General features: G+C 38.4%; 1 protein-coding gene across 3 annotated transcripts; it reads left to right on the top strand.

Annotated features, from left to right (window-relative positions):
* The first annotated feature begins 8,311 nt into the window (after positions 1 to 8,311).
* pdcb (phosducin b) lies at positions 8,312 to 12,561 on the top strand. 3 transcript variants are annotated; one of them, XM_080474059.1, is made up of 4 exons: positions 8,312 to 8,845; positions 10,202 to 10,261; positions 10,781 to 10,929; positions 11,312 to 12,561. In XM_080474059.1, the coding sequence occupies exons 2-4, from the start codon at positions 10,216 to 10,218 to the stop codon at positions 11,825 to 11,827; spliced, it is 711 nt and encodes a 236-aa protein (XP_080330185.1). In that variant the 5' UTR covers positions 8,312 to 8,845; positions 10,202 to 10,215; the 3' UTR covers positions 11,828 to 12,561. The 3 variants fall into 3 exon arrangements, with proteins under 3 accessions (XP_080330185.1, XP_080330187.1, XP_080330186.1); XM_080474061.1 differs by having other exon boundaries at positions 8,844 to 8,902; XM_080474060.1 differs by lacking the exon at positions 8,312 to 8,845 and adding an exon at positions 9,218 to 9,753.
* The last annotated feature ends 2,210 nt before the right edge of the window (positions 12,562 to 14,771 follow it).

Genomic DNA, 14,771 nt, shown 5'->3' with positions numbered 1-14,771 from the left:
ATGTTAGATTTGTGGGTTTTTTGTCTCAGTTTATATTTTGGATGTGAAAGTACTCGGTGGCATGTTCCAGTTGGTGCTTTATCAATAAAACAAAAATGTATTATATAATCAGCTGTTTAAAATCAAAGTAAAAAACAGACATACAGTGGAGCCTCCAAAATCACTTTTTTTTTTAAAAAACTGATAGGACACATTTGTTTTAAAATTGTATATGACGACCAGAATTTATTTTACAAAAGTGTTTCAAGACTGTTGGTGTCTCCCTATCAAGTCAAAACCATCATCCTTCTCTACAGGGCAGATTTTTTGGGGGTTCTGAATAGACTTAGCATTAAAAAGGTATAAAATTAAATAGAAGTCCAATTCTCGATAGATAGATAGATAGATAGATAGATAGATAGATAGATAGATAGATAGATAGATAGATAGATAGATAGATAGATAGATAGATAGATAGATTTAATGCAGGATGGGATATTTTATCAAGAAACTACAGAGAAGAGAATTGGTGTTGACTTTGATGTGTTATTTCTAATGAGATTTTTGTTAAATGATGCCTGACATCTGCTGTAAAATGTCCTCTTATCAGCTTTTGATCTCTGATTGACAGCTTCACTCCAGCGTTACCAGTGGTGTCCTCAATGCTCCTGCAGCTCCTCCCAGTGGCAGATTAGGTGGCATTCAACACAATGCAATGTTTTTACAAAGTGCGTCAGTTTTTCCCTCCACTACCAGAAGCACTGAAGCGGCCCCTCGGTTCAAAGCAAAACATAACTGTGGGATGACGAATATCTAAGAATGAGAATGTGTGAAAGTAGTAGCACTAACTGAACAGATCAGGTGGATGACTACACAATGGTCACTCCCACGTTACCACTCTTGCGCACACTACAAATCTGATGTTACACAACACACACACCCTCACACACGCATATAACGTCAACCAAGGGTCATCGAGGGGATTCTTACTACCACTGAAAAATCACTGCTTCCTGCATCTGGAATTGTAGTGATGAGGCACGGGAATATGATGATAAAAGAAAATTTTATTGCATCAATAACAACCCAATCTTTTCACAGATTTAATGGAAGTGGTAAAGTTTGTAGTCAGACGTGTTTCAAGTAATAGATCAAAGGTCATCAGTGAGTGTCAGATTTTTATATATCGCTGGCAGAACCGGTGTGAAGTTGAGCAAAGATTAAGATTTTATGACGTTAAAAAAAGGAAGAAACAATATCATAAAGGTAATATTCCAACATTCCAACATTCCTAATTTACCATGACTTTTTCTGACAATTTACCAAAAACATAAGTCATCCAGGGGGAAAGAAAACTCCATATACACATGGCAAATCTTTCATCACACAAATTATTCAGGATTTTATCTAATCTATTTTGATGATTTCTGGTATTAGGACAATTGAAAATTGGAATTGAGTTGAGTTGAAATTGAAAAGATAAAGGTGTTTTCCTAAAAGTAAAATAACTTTAGTAACATTGGTGCTTACACAATGCAATCCAAAATTTATTTAAAAAAAAAAAAAAAAAAAAAAGACATCTTTCAGGTGGCTTTGAAGAAATCTTTTGAAGAGTTTTAAGAATACAGGTTGAATCAAACTGTGGGTTAGGTCGACTGCATGTAAAATGTGCTCTGATTTTCAAACCCAATTGGATTTTTGACACCTTAATTGTTACAATTCATGCATCACATCAGCATGCTTATGTGCTTTATATAACACTATTGCAAGCAAGTATAAACAACATTAAAGAAACTTTCAGGAAATGTCAAATCTTTGTTGTGAAAAATCTATTCCTAATTCATGTGTATTAAAGATCCAAGGATGTTTAACCATGTGATACATGCTGCCTTATTTTGCACAAATGTTTGAAGTCACTGTAAGTGATGAATGTCTTTAAATGTAATTCAGCACATGCAAAAATGATAGTGGGAGGGATGGAAGATAAACTCCAGTAAAACATTTATTTTCATGTGAAAAAGGCAGGAATTTTCTTCCTCAATATCATATGAAAAAACTGGGTTTTTTTCACCCTGAATTTGGAGACATGAAAACATTTAGGGAAGGAAACTTCTAACCACAATGAATAACTCATGACGCAAAGGTTAGTTACTAACTTTGCTCATCAAATCAGATGAGTGTCGTGCATTTATAGTGCTTACATTCAGGCAAACATAAATACAGACAGAACATTCAGACAAAAAAAAATCTCTGTTTGCTGGTCTAATTTCTGTATCAGTTGATTCATTTTAAAGTCATCTCCAGTCTACCTGCACTTCATCCTAAACTTCATTTGTTTGCTTATGAAGGCTAACATCCACTCAGCCCCTCAGTGTTACCGCAAGAGAATTGTGAAGAAATTTCTAAAAAGTATCATGGGAAAAACTGTCAAGTTAATCACAGGCTTTAAATGATATTAAACACATTTTCTCTCAAGAGGTTACTGGCAATGTGAATCATTCTTTTTTTCCCCCTATTATCACTGTGCCGCAGAGCTGACTAGATCCCAAACAGTCAAAAATAGCTTTTGGGAAAGTTACTCTGAATATTTTAGGAAAAACCCAAAAACCTGATGATCATGATGGATTAATGGATGGATTAATTGTTCTTAGAAAAATAAACAAATATGTTTAGAAGTGTTGACAGCATTTTGATTTGACAGGCTGCTTCAAGCACTGCACTATTGCTTTAGTCTTTGAAAACAATTCAGAAACACTACCATAGGAATGTAAACCTCTTTGAAAGTTTGCCAACAAAGATGTTTTTAACCCAGTAAAACATTTTTTTAAGTTCATGCCATATAGATAATTATTACAATATTTCCCCCGGCTTGCTCACTTGGTAGAGCATGAGACTCACAATATCAAGGTAGTGGGTTCATGCCCCACGCCAGGCGCCACCTTCCCGTGGGCTCACCACCTGCAGGAAATGTTCTTAACTGGTGCAATGTGATCTGGGTGACAGTACTCAGACTGCCACCCCCGCGACCCGGAAACGGATAAGCGGGAGAAAATGGATGGAAGGATGGAAAATGGTAGGTAACTTGGAAAAATATTCTTGCTAAAATTTGAGTACTATCTAGTCTGTGTTCAGCTGAATGCTATAAGTGTGTCTGCATATCAGGAAAAATAATATGAGCGCCAAATCAGGTGTGTGAATGAAACATATATTGACCTTTTCTGCTATTGAGACGTGATAAGAAGTGAGAAAGAAAAACGTAAGCATTGTATTTTGACGAAATCATCTTACAGCATCCGTATATTTGTTTCCTCAACTTCGATTCAATAAATGGAGGGGAAAAAAACAATCATGACTGTGGGGTAGGAGTTGGAGTCAGAGAAAACAAGACTTTCTCACTGCCAATTCATAGTCAGTTACATCGAACCGGAAATGAAACCTCCTGAGTCAGATGTTTTGGCTCAGCGCTTCAAATAAAGCAAGGCTGGACTTCCACACGGCTTTGCACAGCACTATAATATGACACAGCTGTGGAAATATTGGAAAATTCTAAATCTTTCCTAAAGGTGATTAAACCAGATCAAGAAGAAAAGCCACACGTAGGCTTGTGTCTGGCAAGAGGAAAATTACAGAACATTTAATGTTTTCCTTCATACAGACCAGCAGGCCTGGCACTTACTCAACAGACTGTTTTTCATAGCGACATCTTATGCTGCGTTTACACATTGGCACGATGCATTGCTGTAGCTAGGGAGGGCTGAGGGGGCTTCAACTATCCCCATTCAAAATTAAGTCTTAATTAAGTTTTTTTAAATGTCTTTATTAAGGTAAGGAACATCCTCCAAGCCCTTGCTCAGCCGCCTTGCTTAATCAGAGCCGTCCTCTACTGTGTGGAGGTTGCAGCAATGAGCCAATGACACTTATCCAAGATCTTGCAGGCATGTTGAGGCGTAAAGATGAGATGTGCCCAGTCCAAAGGCAAAGTGCACTGTGGAAGTTGCGGCTGCAGCTCAGGCATCTGTTCGAGTAAAGCCTTGAGCCTCCATTCTCTGTAATGCAGCTTGCAGAACTTTCTCATTCTGAACAGCAGCGTCCAGCTCCTGCTGAATCTCTTCTTCTCCTGTTACTGAGAGGAGCGCCTGCATCTCATCAGAACACCAGGGGGCAGTGTAGCCCGCTGACATTTCAATAAACCAACAATGGGAGGAGTTATGGCAGATGAGCGATTAACCATTGTGGGCTTGTCGAGAGTGACGATCGTCACTACCAATCAGCAGATGGCAGTGTTTTAGCCGCTCCTTATGGAACCATTCTGATGTGCTAGGTACCCCAAAAACCGCAATTGTTGGTTACGGCATTAATGAATAATACAACCGAAAGTAAAGTTTGACTGGAATTGTGCAACTTTTTGAAAGGTAACTGATAACAAGTATGAAGACTGCTATTTCACTAACCCTCTGTAGGCTAATGGGGGAGGAGAGCCCCATTTCTTCTGATCTAATACAGTCCTCCTTCCAGCAACGTGGAAGATATCCTTCTGTGAATAAGTCCTTGTGACGAAAAAACAGCCTGAAATACATATCAGGTTACTGTTATAAGAGCTGTATGCTCTGTGAACATATTGCTAGGTCATCTCAGCTACTTTATTGCTCCTTCTTCTCGATGTCTTCAAGAACCAGATTTTGTCTACAATGATTCTTAGAAAGCATTTGTGATGTCATTTACACTTAACTTAATCAGTGAATCTAGCAGCAGACTGATTGATTCATTGATGGCTGGACACAGTGCTGACAGCTGAGCTTATAGGTCACAGCAACACTAAGTAATACAAGAGTGGTGTTAAAAAAGTAACTTGTGGCTGTGATCAATCACTTATTTTCAGTAACCTGAGCAACAGTGGAAGAAAACGAGATGATACTTCTTATTGGGTGTGGTATTCTCTTTTGGTATCTCAGGCAGGTATCACAAAAGAGCTAACGTGACAATTTTCTTTGGAATGAAACTTCCCTTTGTGCCTCACATGTTGGTGGGCGTCTGACAATAGATGGGCTCACCCATAATTACCACCTGTTAGCTTTAATAAGCAAACGACCAACGGCCTTGTGGGAAACCCATTGCCTAATTTAGGTGCCTGCAGCTTATCTGAGGAATGCACACATTACTGAGTCACCTCACAAATATGAGGTAAGTAAATATTCACTTAACCTTTGTACAGAAGAGCACGTGGGAGTGAAGTTAAATTACATGGTAAATATCCCATTTCGCATATGGATTCCAGGGGTACTGGGAAATGAATCTTTGCTGGGATATTAATCTTTACTTATGTAACTTCACGCTCAGCAGAGGAATTTCTCGGCAGGGGAGTGAACGCCGAGCACTGACGGGAAACTCCATACTTTGAGTTCCATAGACAAAGATGAAATAGAGCATATAGCTCATAGCATGAGGAGTTTTCAATTACTTGCAGAGCATGAGAGACTGGAGCTGACGCATACATTCAGACACACTTATTCGTAATGTATTCCAGAATCCTGGAGATTATTTTCCTTCTGGCTGCCAGACAGTTTTAAGGAATAATAAAGTGGTTGGTGTTATTTAGTATGGTAACCATGTTTTCTTGAGTTTGTTGTCACTTGGTTGTATACAGCCTCCACCCGAACAAACCAACATGCCGGTAGACATAAATCTTTATTTATGAGAGAAACAAAGATGCTGGTGTAAGTGAGTCATGAAGAAAAAAACACAATCAGGAAATGAGAATTGTTTGATTTTCTTTTTCAGTTTTCATCATACAGTTTTTGAATTTATACAAAAGAAAAAAAAAGACTGATCTGTTAATAGTCTGTTTGAGTTATTCAGTATTTATTTTAATTTATCATGTTCAACTGCAAGCACTCCACTGCATACCTAATAAAGATACAATCTTCATCAGTCACACATAACCTGAAAAATGAAGACATGGAGATAAGAACAAAGAATAATAAAATAGCTGAGATTAACTCCCCTCGTGTAGAACAGCTCTCATAGAGATAAGTTCATATTTATTTATTGATATGAAACCTGACAACTTTTTATTTGAGCTTGGATGTTGTGAGATTTTTTTTTTATATGTGTATATGCGCGCACACACACACACACACACACACACACACACACACACACACACACACACACACACACACACACACACACACACACACAAGCTAACGGATGCTAACACTAAAGCTAACAGCAACCTCTCATACAAAAAGGCAATAAGTGCATCAAAAGCTTAACCTTTTATAACAGCTTGATTGGTATCATAGTAGTCATATGTTATTTTGCACACTGCTGGTGTTACAGAACCTTTAGTTAATCACTTCGCTTTGCAACACAATATTACAAACTCTGATTTTGAGTCACAGCATTTCCTCTTTGTCTTTATTGCTTTCCTTTCTCTTCATTTCAGTCGTTCCGTCTCCCTCTGACTTGCACGCTTGAGTAAAATCAGCTCCAAGTTATTGCAAAGGAAAGGGAGTGAAAATCCAAGAGTGCAGAGACAAATGGGAGCACATACACCAGTTGGACATGTAGGCTGGTTCTCTTTTTGTCTCTTGGAGTTATTTACTAGATGCTGTTTCATTTGTGTCACTGTTGTCCCCCAGCTCAGTTTCCATTGTTTACTTGTTTTATCTCTTACTTCTTTTTTCATGATTCTAATTTGTTTCTACTCATCTCTCTTGAAGCCACATTTTGAGAGCAGGATGTACCTCTGGAGACTCCAAAAGACTCCATTAACCTACAATCCTCCGCTGCCAGAGTTCACCTACTTCCCGCTGGCATTAAGATTTTAGGGACTGTTTCCACTACTTGGACTGATTACACTGAGCTGTACTCTTTAATCGATGTAATCCCATACGTAGTGTGTGATGTCTGTCCTTACAAACAGGTAAACCTTACTTCAGGGAGCGGGGGAGAGAGCGAGAGAGCGAGAGAGCGAGAGAGCGAGAGAGAGAGAGAGAGAGAGAGAGAGAGAGAGAGAGAGAGAGAGAGAGCTGTTGATAAATAGTTATTTTCTTACAATGTCCTTCTTTATCTCTTTGTTTTGATTGTAAATCTCCCATCATATATTCGGCACATACATTTTCAGTATATAGATAGATAGATAGATAGATAGATAGATAGATAGATAGATAGACAGATAATATTGACCACAAGCTTTAGCTGACATTGGTTGACATTTTTAGAACGAAAGGCTCAGAATAATGGTCTAAATCCTTATTTAAGTAAAGCATGTTTATTTAGTGACTGGGAATGATGAAACCTCACCTGACATGCATTCCCTGTCTGACAGAATAAAAGAGTCCTGTAATCCTTTAAGCCAATAAATGCAGGACACAGGCACAGAGATGAAGGACAGAAGTCAAACACGATTGCATTAGCCATTCCAGTAAGTATCGTGTGGGTGTGCAGCACATTCACTTTTCCTCTTTGCATTGCAATGATTCAGCGGTCAGGTAAAGACAAGCTTCCAGTGTGGCAGGCAGAGTGAAGAGTTTGGTCTGGTCGAAGTTTCTTGTCACATAAATGTATGTCGTTCGGATGGCAAAGAATTTGTGAAGTGAAAAGCTGCACTGACAATCCCTTTTTGAAAAATGAATCTATATGTTGTGACTCATTAATTTTAGCTCTTGGGGCACAAAAGCAGCTGCATTGGACACTGGCTCCATACAGCACCTTTCAACTTTTCTTTTAGTTGAAATGTTAAAATGTTTACACAATATTTCACCAGGAAGCTAATATTTTTCTGCTGGAGTATATTTTTTATACTGGGAAGGACTCACGTTCACCACACATTGCAACATATGCATAAAAGTGCATCCTGAGTATTGAAATAGTAAAGGCACTTCATGGCAGAAGCTCTTATGAGACAAAAACAGACTCTATTACATAACTCTAAAAGGAATTACACGGATTCTTGTATCAATACTCTCAAACCATTTCACACTGAATTCTTTTATAACCGTAAGAAAGTAAATGTCTAACCAAACAAAACTTTCAAAGTTGTGCTTGGTATTAAAGTGTATTGTGTATTTAATAAAACATAAATTCACTTTAAGCACTCAGAGAAAAACCATGGCAAGATTTGATCATTTTCTGAACATCTTGATTGAAATGCATCTTTTTTTTAAACTCACTGGTAAAGTTTTATATCTTGCAATAAAAATCTTGCTTCAAGAACAGTAGATTTTCTTATGTTGGTGCTGGTTCAGAGACACATGATGAAGCATCACTCGATATTCCCCGCCTTTAGCTCGCGGTGTTTTGTGTTTTGAAAGATCTTCATCATGTGTTCACTTCGTGTGAGACGTTTATGCCTGGAAGAAGCTTGGATTCCAGACAAGATCACTTTAAAAGTTCATCTCAAGGATATATTGCTCTTATTTTAGTTTAACTCTTAAACTGCTGTTTGAGAACAGTGAAATGCAACACAGCGCCTCTTGGGCATATCTGAGACTTTTTTATCAGCTGTCTGGTCAAGTGACGTATTAATTTTCTGCTTCAGAGCAATTATAGAGTCCAGGAAAAAGCAGTGTGCACTTCTCTCTATCTGTCTTCATCATTCCCTCTCTACTTTGTGCGTAGTCAGTCCTTTGTCAAGTCGAGTCTTCTAATTCCTGAAGTGAAATCCTCTTAGGATCTGTGCTCTATTTTTGTTTGGTCTATAAGGGCCTTTTTGGAAATCTCTATTAGACCAAGCTCATTGGCTGGAATAGAGAGACGCATGCACACAAAAACACACACCAGTCAGCAACAGATAGCTCAGTGAAGTGATCGTAGCAAGGTGAGCTACTGACATAAAAGGAGGACCTGACTGTGACTGCAGAAGGTAAGAAAACTTCTCTTAATGATGTATTTCAGTCCATGGAAATCTATCTAAGCACAGGTATACATTTTAAGTTTGGCTTAAAAAAAACATCATAGCATTGTATGTTAATTTCCATGTTTTAAACATACATTTGGCATCAATTTCAAGGAGATATTAATTTTTCTGTGCAGGAAAGCTTTTAGGTGAATCATCTAACAGAACTTTTTTTTTTCAAAGATATTATTTAGTTTAGCTCATTTCTTGTTTGAAAGTGAAGCCTTTAGAACAAATAACAAGGGATTCTTTCATTTAGTACTGGCTTTAGTCATGACTCTGTGTCTAATTGGGAGTCAGCTGCTCACAAGAGTCGATTGTCTTTTTCTCCCTCTCTTTCACACACACACGCACACACACACACACACACACACACACACACACACACACACACACACACACACACACACACACACACACACACACACACACACACATACACACACTCACACAAATGTGAACATTATTGCTTCATTTACTCATACTAGAATTTATCTCGGAAACTCTGCTCTTGTGAGGTTGGAGTCAGAGAGGTGACGAGAAAGATCATTACAGCAGATCAGCATTGCAACGACAAGCTGAAAGGAGGACTACACTAATTGAAACACAGGGGATAGGACGTTTAATCCAATCACATACGGGCTGTGCGTTCGTCACATTATCTACAGATTCAAACAATGACACTATAGACATCATGAAGCAGTGTGCTGCAGAGTTCTTCCAAGAAGGGACTGTGTATTTATAACCGAAACGACTACATATCTGCATCAATTGCAGTACTGACGCTTATGTTCACATAAAAACACAAATCTGAAGAAGCAACCTTAAAAATAATTTTTGGAGTCATGGAATTTTTCGTCTTTCTTCATCTTGTGGTGAATCACTTTCAATAGCTGCGTTAGATACTCTCAAACAAACATTTTGATAAACAGACATTTATCAAAGAAATGTTTGTTGTAGCTATTGTTGTTCTTGCAGTAATTTATTTGTTTCTCTTTGTGCTTTAATGACTTTAGTTGTTAGTTTCATCTGTTTCTTCTTTAAACTGTGGCCTTAAAGTCCAATGGCAACTTATACTGATTTGTTGCAGTTCAGTAATCCTATTAGACTGCATTAATTTAATTGAATATCATGGGACTTACTTGGTATCCACTAGCTTAACCACAAATATATTTAACTTAAACTGCTGGTAAACACCATATGTTGGAGAAAAATGACAAGAGATAACTCCCATTTTCTTACTCAAATGATTGAGCCATTTGTTTTTGTTGATCATATACATACATGACATTCTTGAGTGTAACTCTGTTTTCTCTCTTCCAGACAAAGCCTGAAAAATGTCAGACAAACTGATTGACTTGGAAGAAACTGTAACCCACACAGGTGACCACAAACATTTACTCAACAAATGAAGCAGTATCTATAAATCTGTGCTATTTGTTTATACGAATATGTCAACATTAGAACACTAACCTTGAGTACTTGTTTGGTAAAGAGTAAGTTCACAAGGTGTTGTTTCTATGATGAAAAAACTGTTTGAACATGAACAGTGAGTCAAACAAGAGCAGGGTGCAGATCTTTAGAGCTTTGGCACCTTAACGGACACTCTAATCTTCTTTTTCTTATGCAACACACTGGTAATTAGCGCGCGTCCTACAGGCTTAAGATTATCCTCAAACTACAACAGGTCATTCATCTTAAAATGTAAAACACAACACTCAAAATAAAAGATTTTCTGTCATCTAAAACAAGAAACTGTTAAAAACAGATATAATTCTTGTCAATTGAGTTTGTATTGTCTGCTGAAACATGACTGCTATCATTCATTCTGGTTCTTGAATGTAGACAATAGAAATTTCCTCTAATTAAATAATCCAAGCTACTATGTGTTTTCTCTAAAAGGGCCCAAAGGAGTCATCAATGACTGGAGGAGGTTTAAATTGGAAAGTATGGAGCAGAACACTCTGTCTCCTGCGAAAAAGGAACTGCTGCGACAGATGTCATCACCCAGCAGGCCGAAAGACGACGGCAGAGCAAATCTTAACCGCAAGGTACAACCCAGCACAGTGCGAAGACAGAGTTAACACATCAAACCAGACCTTTACTCTAGTGGGTTGTGAATACACAGTATGTTTGTGTGACTGATTTCAATCTCCGGATGACCTGAATTATGAAACAAGTATTTCTTTGTGACAAGAGTCTTTTTTTTTTTTTTTTTAGTTGTAGACTAACACAAAAAAGCAAGCCTGCAGGCATTTAGAGCTTCTCAAGCCTATTCCTGGAAAAACACTTGATGAGCACATGAATGCTTCTAATTAGAGATAAACGTATGTGTGAATAAGTCAAAGAATAAAAAACAATTGAAATGCCAAATGTTGCCAATCCATTGCAAATCATATTTGTGATAGTGATGTGATTTTTTTCAATTGTCAGATGAGTGTCCAAGAGTATGAATTGCTCAAGGAGGAGGACGAAGGATGTCTGAAGAAATACAGGAAACGCTGCATGCAGGAGATGCACGACAAACTCAGCTTTGGACCCAGATTTGAAGGTGTCCATGATCTGGACAGCGGCGAGGCCTTCCTTGAAGTCATTGAGAAGGAGCATCACAGCACAGTGGTAGTGGTCCACATTTACAAAATTGGAGTCAAGGGATGTGAAGAGCTCAACAACTGCCTTGACTGCCTGGCCACTGAGTACCCAACTGTAAAGTTCTGCAGGATTGATGCTGTATCATCAGGTGCCGCAGAGCGTTTCTCTGATGAATTTTTACCCACTCTGCTAGTCTACAAGGCCGGAGAGCTGCTGGGAAACTTCCTTGCCTGCACACAGCACCTAAGCGAGGAGTTCTTTGCTACCGACGTGGAAACGTTTCTTAACAGCTATGGCCTGCTCCCAGAGAAGGAGCTGCCTGCAATGGAGGACGAAGAAGAAAACGATGTTGAATAAACGAATAGGCTAGGTGCTTGAAAAACCATCTTAATAAAGACAGTTTATATAATAAGACAAGCTATTCATTTGGACTTGGTCCTGTGAAAACCTTATTATTCCCGCTAGCTCAGTATATGAAGATTGCTCTTTCAAGGAGAAGGTTCACTGCCAGTTCGTGAAGAACCCTCAGTGACCCTGATGTGGGGTCTTTGGAATGGAGTAAGAGGTACACCATTGAGAGAGCATGCTACATTTATTTGTACATATATAAATATATTAACCGGTACCTCTCCTTTTCACCCACCAACAAAACTCAAAAGTATTTAAGTGTAATTTTAACTGCAGTCTTTTGCAACTTTAGTAAATATTACATGTGTGTACAGTCAAAAATGTTAACTTTTTAGACTATTTTGTAGCGTCTTGACCTGTACAGAAGTTATATGTAAAAATCTAGAACGATTACCCACTGAAATCCTCAGGAAGAGAATGAATGCATGTATACTTTATGTCTTTGTGTATGTTCTGCCAAAATTTAACAAGAATTAATTAAAGAGTGGCTGCAAGGATCCTACACTTCCTTAAACTTCCTAGCCAAAGATGTTCTGATATCGAAATATTTTTTTGTGGAAAACATCTTCTAACTCTATCTGATTTTGCTTCCTTAACCGATGTGGTAGGAGGTCAAAACTGTATTTCAAAGGAATGTTATTAAGCCTAATTTGCATCAATAAAATATAATATACAACAGAGAATTTTCTGTTTCCTTCATATTCTAAAACTGAAAGATTGTTCTATGTGAAACTCAAATTAGGGCTCGAGCATCAAGCAGTGCGAAAACCCTATTGGAATGCAAGGAATTATCATATTGATATTATAGTTTCTTCTTCCATTCTCTGCAAAACTGCTGCATTTTTGACAGCCTAAACTTGCTCACCAGTTCATAAGAATTTGCAGACAAATCAGAAGTGGCACGAGAGAGGCATCAAACGAGAGAGGCACCTTATGGAGGAGAACAAAGGAGATCATAGGAAATCAGGTAGCTTCATCACTAGTTAGCTACGATATGTGAAGGTATGCACTCCACCCAGTGCCTGTTCTAGTTATTATTATACTTTCTTCTTCCATTCCCAGCAGAATTGCTGCATTTTTGGCAGCTCAAACATGCTCAATTCGTCATTTGGCATTCACTGTGAAATTCTTCTGATGAACTCCTCAGGGTAAGTCCAAAAGACCTGGAATTTGCACAGTATATACAGCAGGCTTTCCTGATGACAACGCTGTCAAAACGTCCAGAATAATCAAAGTGCATGGCCATGACAACCCGCTGAAAATTGACATGACGCCATCAAACAGGAAGTGATGTGTAACTCTGCTCTATAAGCTGCAATCTGCTTGAGAGGTTACATGTGTGATCACAGTCCTGCCCTGATAGATTCCACAGCCCAATATGCAGTCACTGTGAGTTTGCCGCCTGATGGATGGACAGGAAGCACTGCATAGCTAGCATGTACATGCTCCGCTCAGCCTCAAACTTCACAAGTATGAGCACAGTCGGGCCTCATTGCATCTACAGGCCAAAATACACTGATATTCGCAGCGGGATCCGGGGGACATGCTTCCAATCGCTGACCAGCAAGGATGTGAGGACTCGCTAAACACTGCTTGTAGCTTTGACTTTGCATGTCTCTTTCTCTGGATCATTTGTTCACCAGATGGTCAATAATTCTATATCATTGTATTCTTTTGAGGCTTGGTCATAATTTTAAAATAGAGTATGATAAAACAAAAGGAAGCACATGATCTTTTTCTAATCATAGATTATTTTGATTTCTGTAAATTGGTTAAAAGATGTTGCAGGACTGGCTATATGTAAGTAACTTTTTGGAAGTCAGGCTGTTCCCCATTGCTTTGTGTCTTTATGTTAAAGTCAGTTAAGCTAAATGATTGTACGCTTTTTTCAAAGGCCATCAATCTGACCTCTAAGTGACAATGCAGAACTCACCTCTGTCTCAATTCCACGCCCAGGATATGAAAGTCAGAGTGACACTCCCACTGCTGGCATCCAGATTCAAGGAGTGTTCCCGCCTGGCACCTGTCTTCACGTGCCCACATTTTATGTCGATGATACGGGCTGTTGTAAATATTCTCCAAACATTTGTCCAGATATCTTCTGGAAAGGCATACATATGCAGCATCATTCATCTGAAAACATTTTTAGTTTTTGGTTTGGCACTGATGTTAATAAAATGTGTATAAACCAGAAATAAAGACATTTGTCAAATGTAAATAGGCAGAGAGACATATTACAGAACAAACACATCCGATCTGTGAAAATAGGTTGTCACATGTTGAATAGTCTCATCAGTCTTGTAGAGTTGACTTGACTCCCCCGTGACCTCACGGAGCTCAGAGCATGCCAAAACCACAACATAAAAGTCAATTGAGATTACCCACAATTTGTTGTGCAGTAATTCAATGAATGAAATTAGGTTGCCTGATATCTGCAGGGTATCTGCTAGACACTTTCCTGCATAATAACATTCATTGTTTGAAAAGAAAAAAAAAGTACATAAATAAAATTAGTTTTTATTTATAAAGTTTGCAATTTCTACAAGTTAGGTGCTTAAATTTGGCCGTTCAGAAATTCTTGAGTTTGTCAAATTATGGATATTGATAAGTATTTGCTTCCTCTTTGATGTATTTTACTGTAATCTGACCACTCCCCTTAGTGCGGCATGTAATCAAAGTGGCGCCTAGTTCAGGTCAAGATTCAGAATCAAGATTAGGATTAGTGTAGATTTGAGGGGGCTTCAAAGCACTGCTTATGTGAAAGACTTGCTCGTCTATGGATCGCAAATACGTCTGTGTCTTTTATTTTGAAATTGATCAGGCTATGCCAGGAGTCCCGCACTGGCTGAAGGCAATAACCTGTTGCCTCCTAAAAAAAGTTTCTCTTCAACAG

This window comes from Lipophrys pholis (assembly GCF_963383615.2).
Source record: "Lipophrys pholis genome assembly, chromosome: 10".
Classification (NCBI taxonomy): Eukaryota; Metazoa; Chordata; class Actinopteri; order Blenniiformes; family Blenniidae; genus Lipophrys; species Lipophrys pholis.
This window is presented reverse-complemented; position numbering and strand designations above follow the sequence as displayed.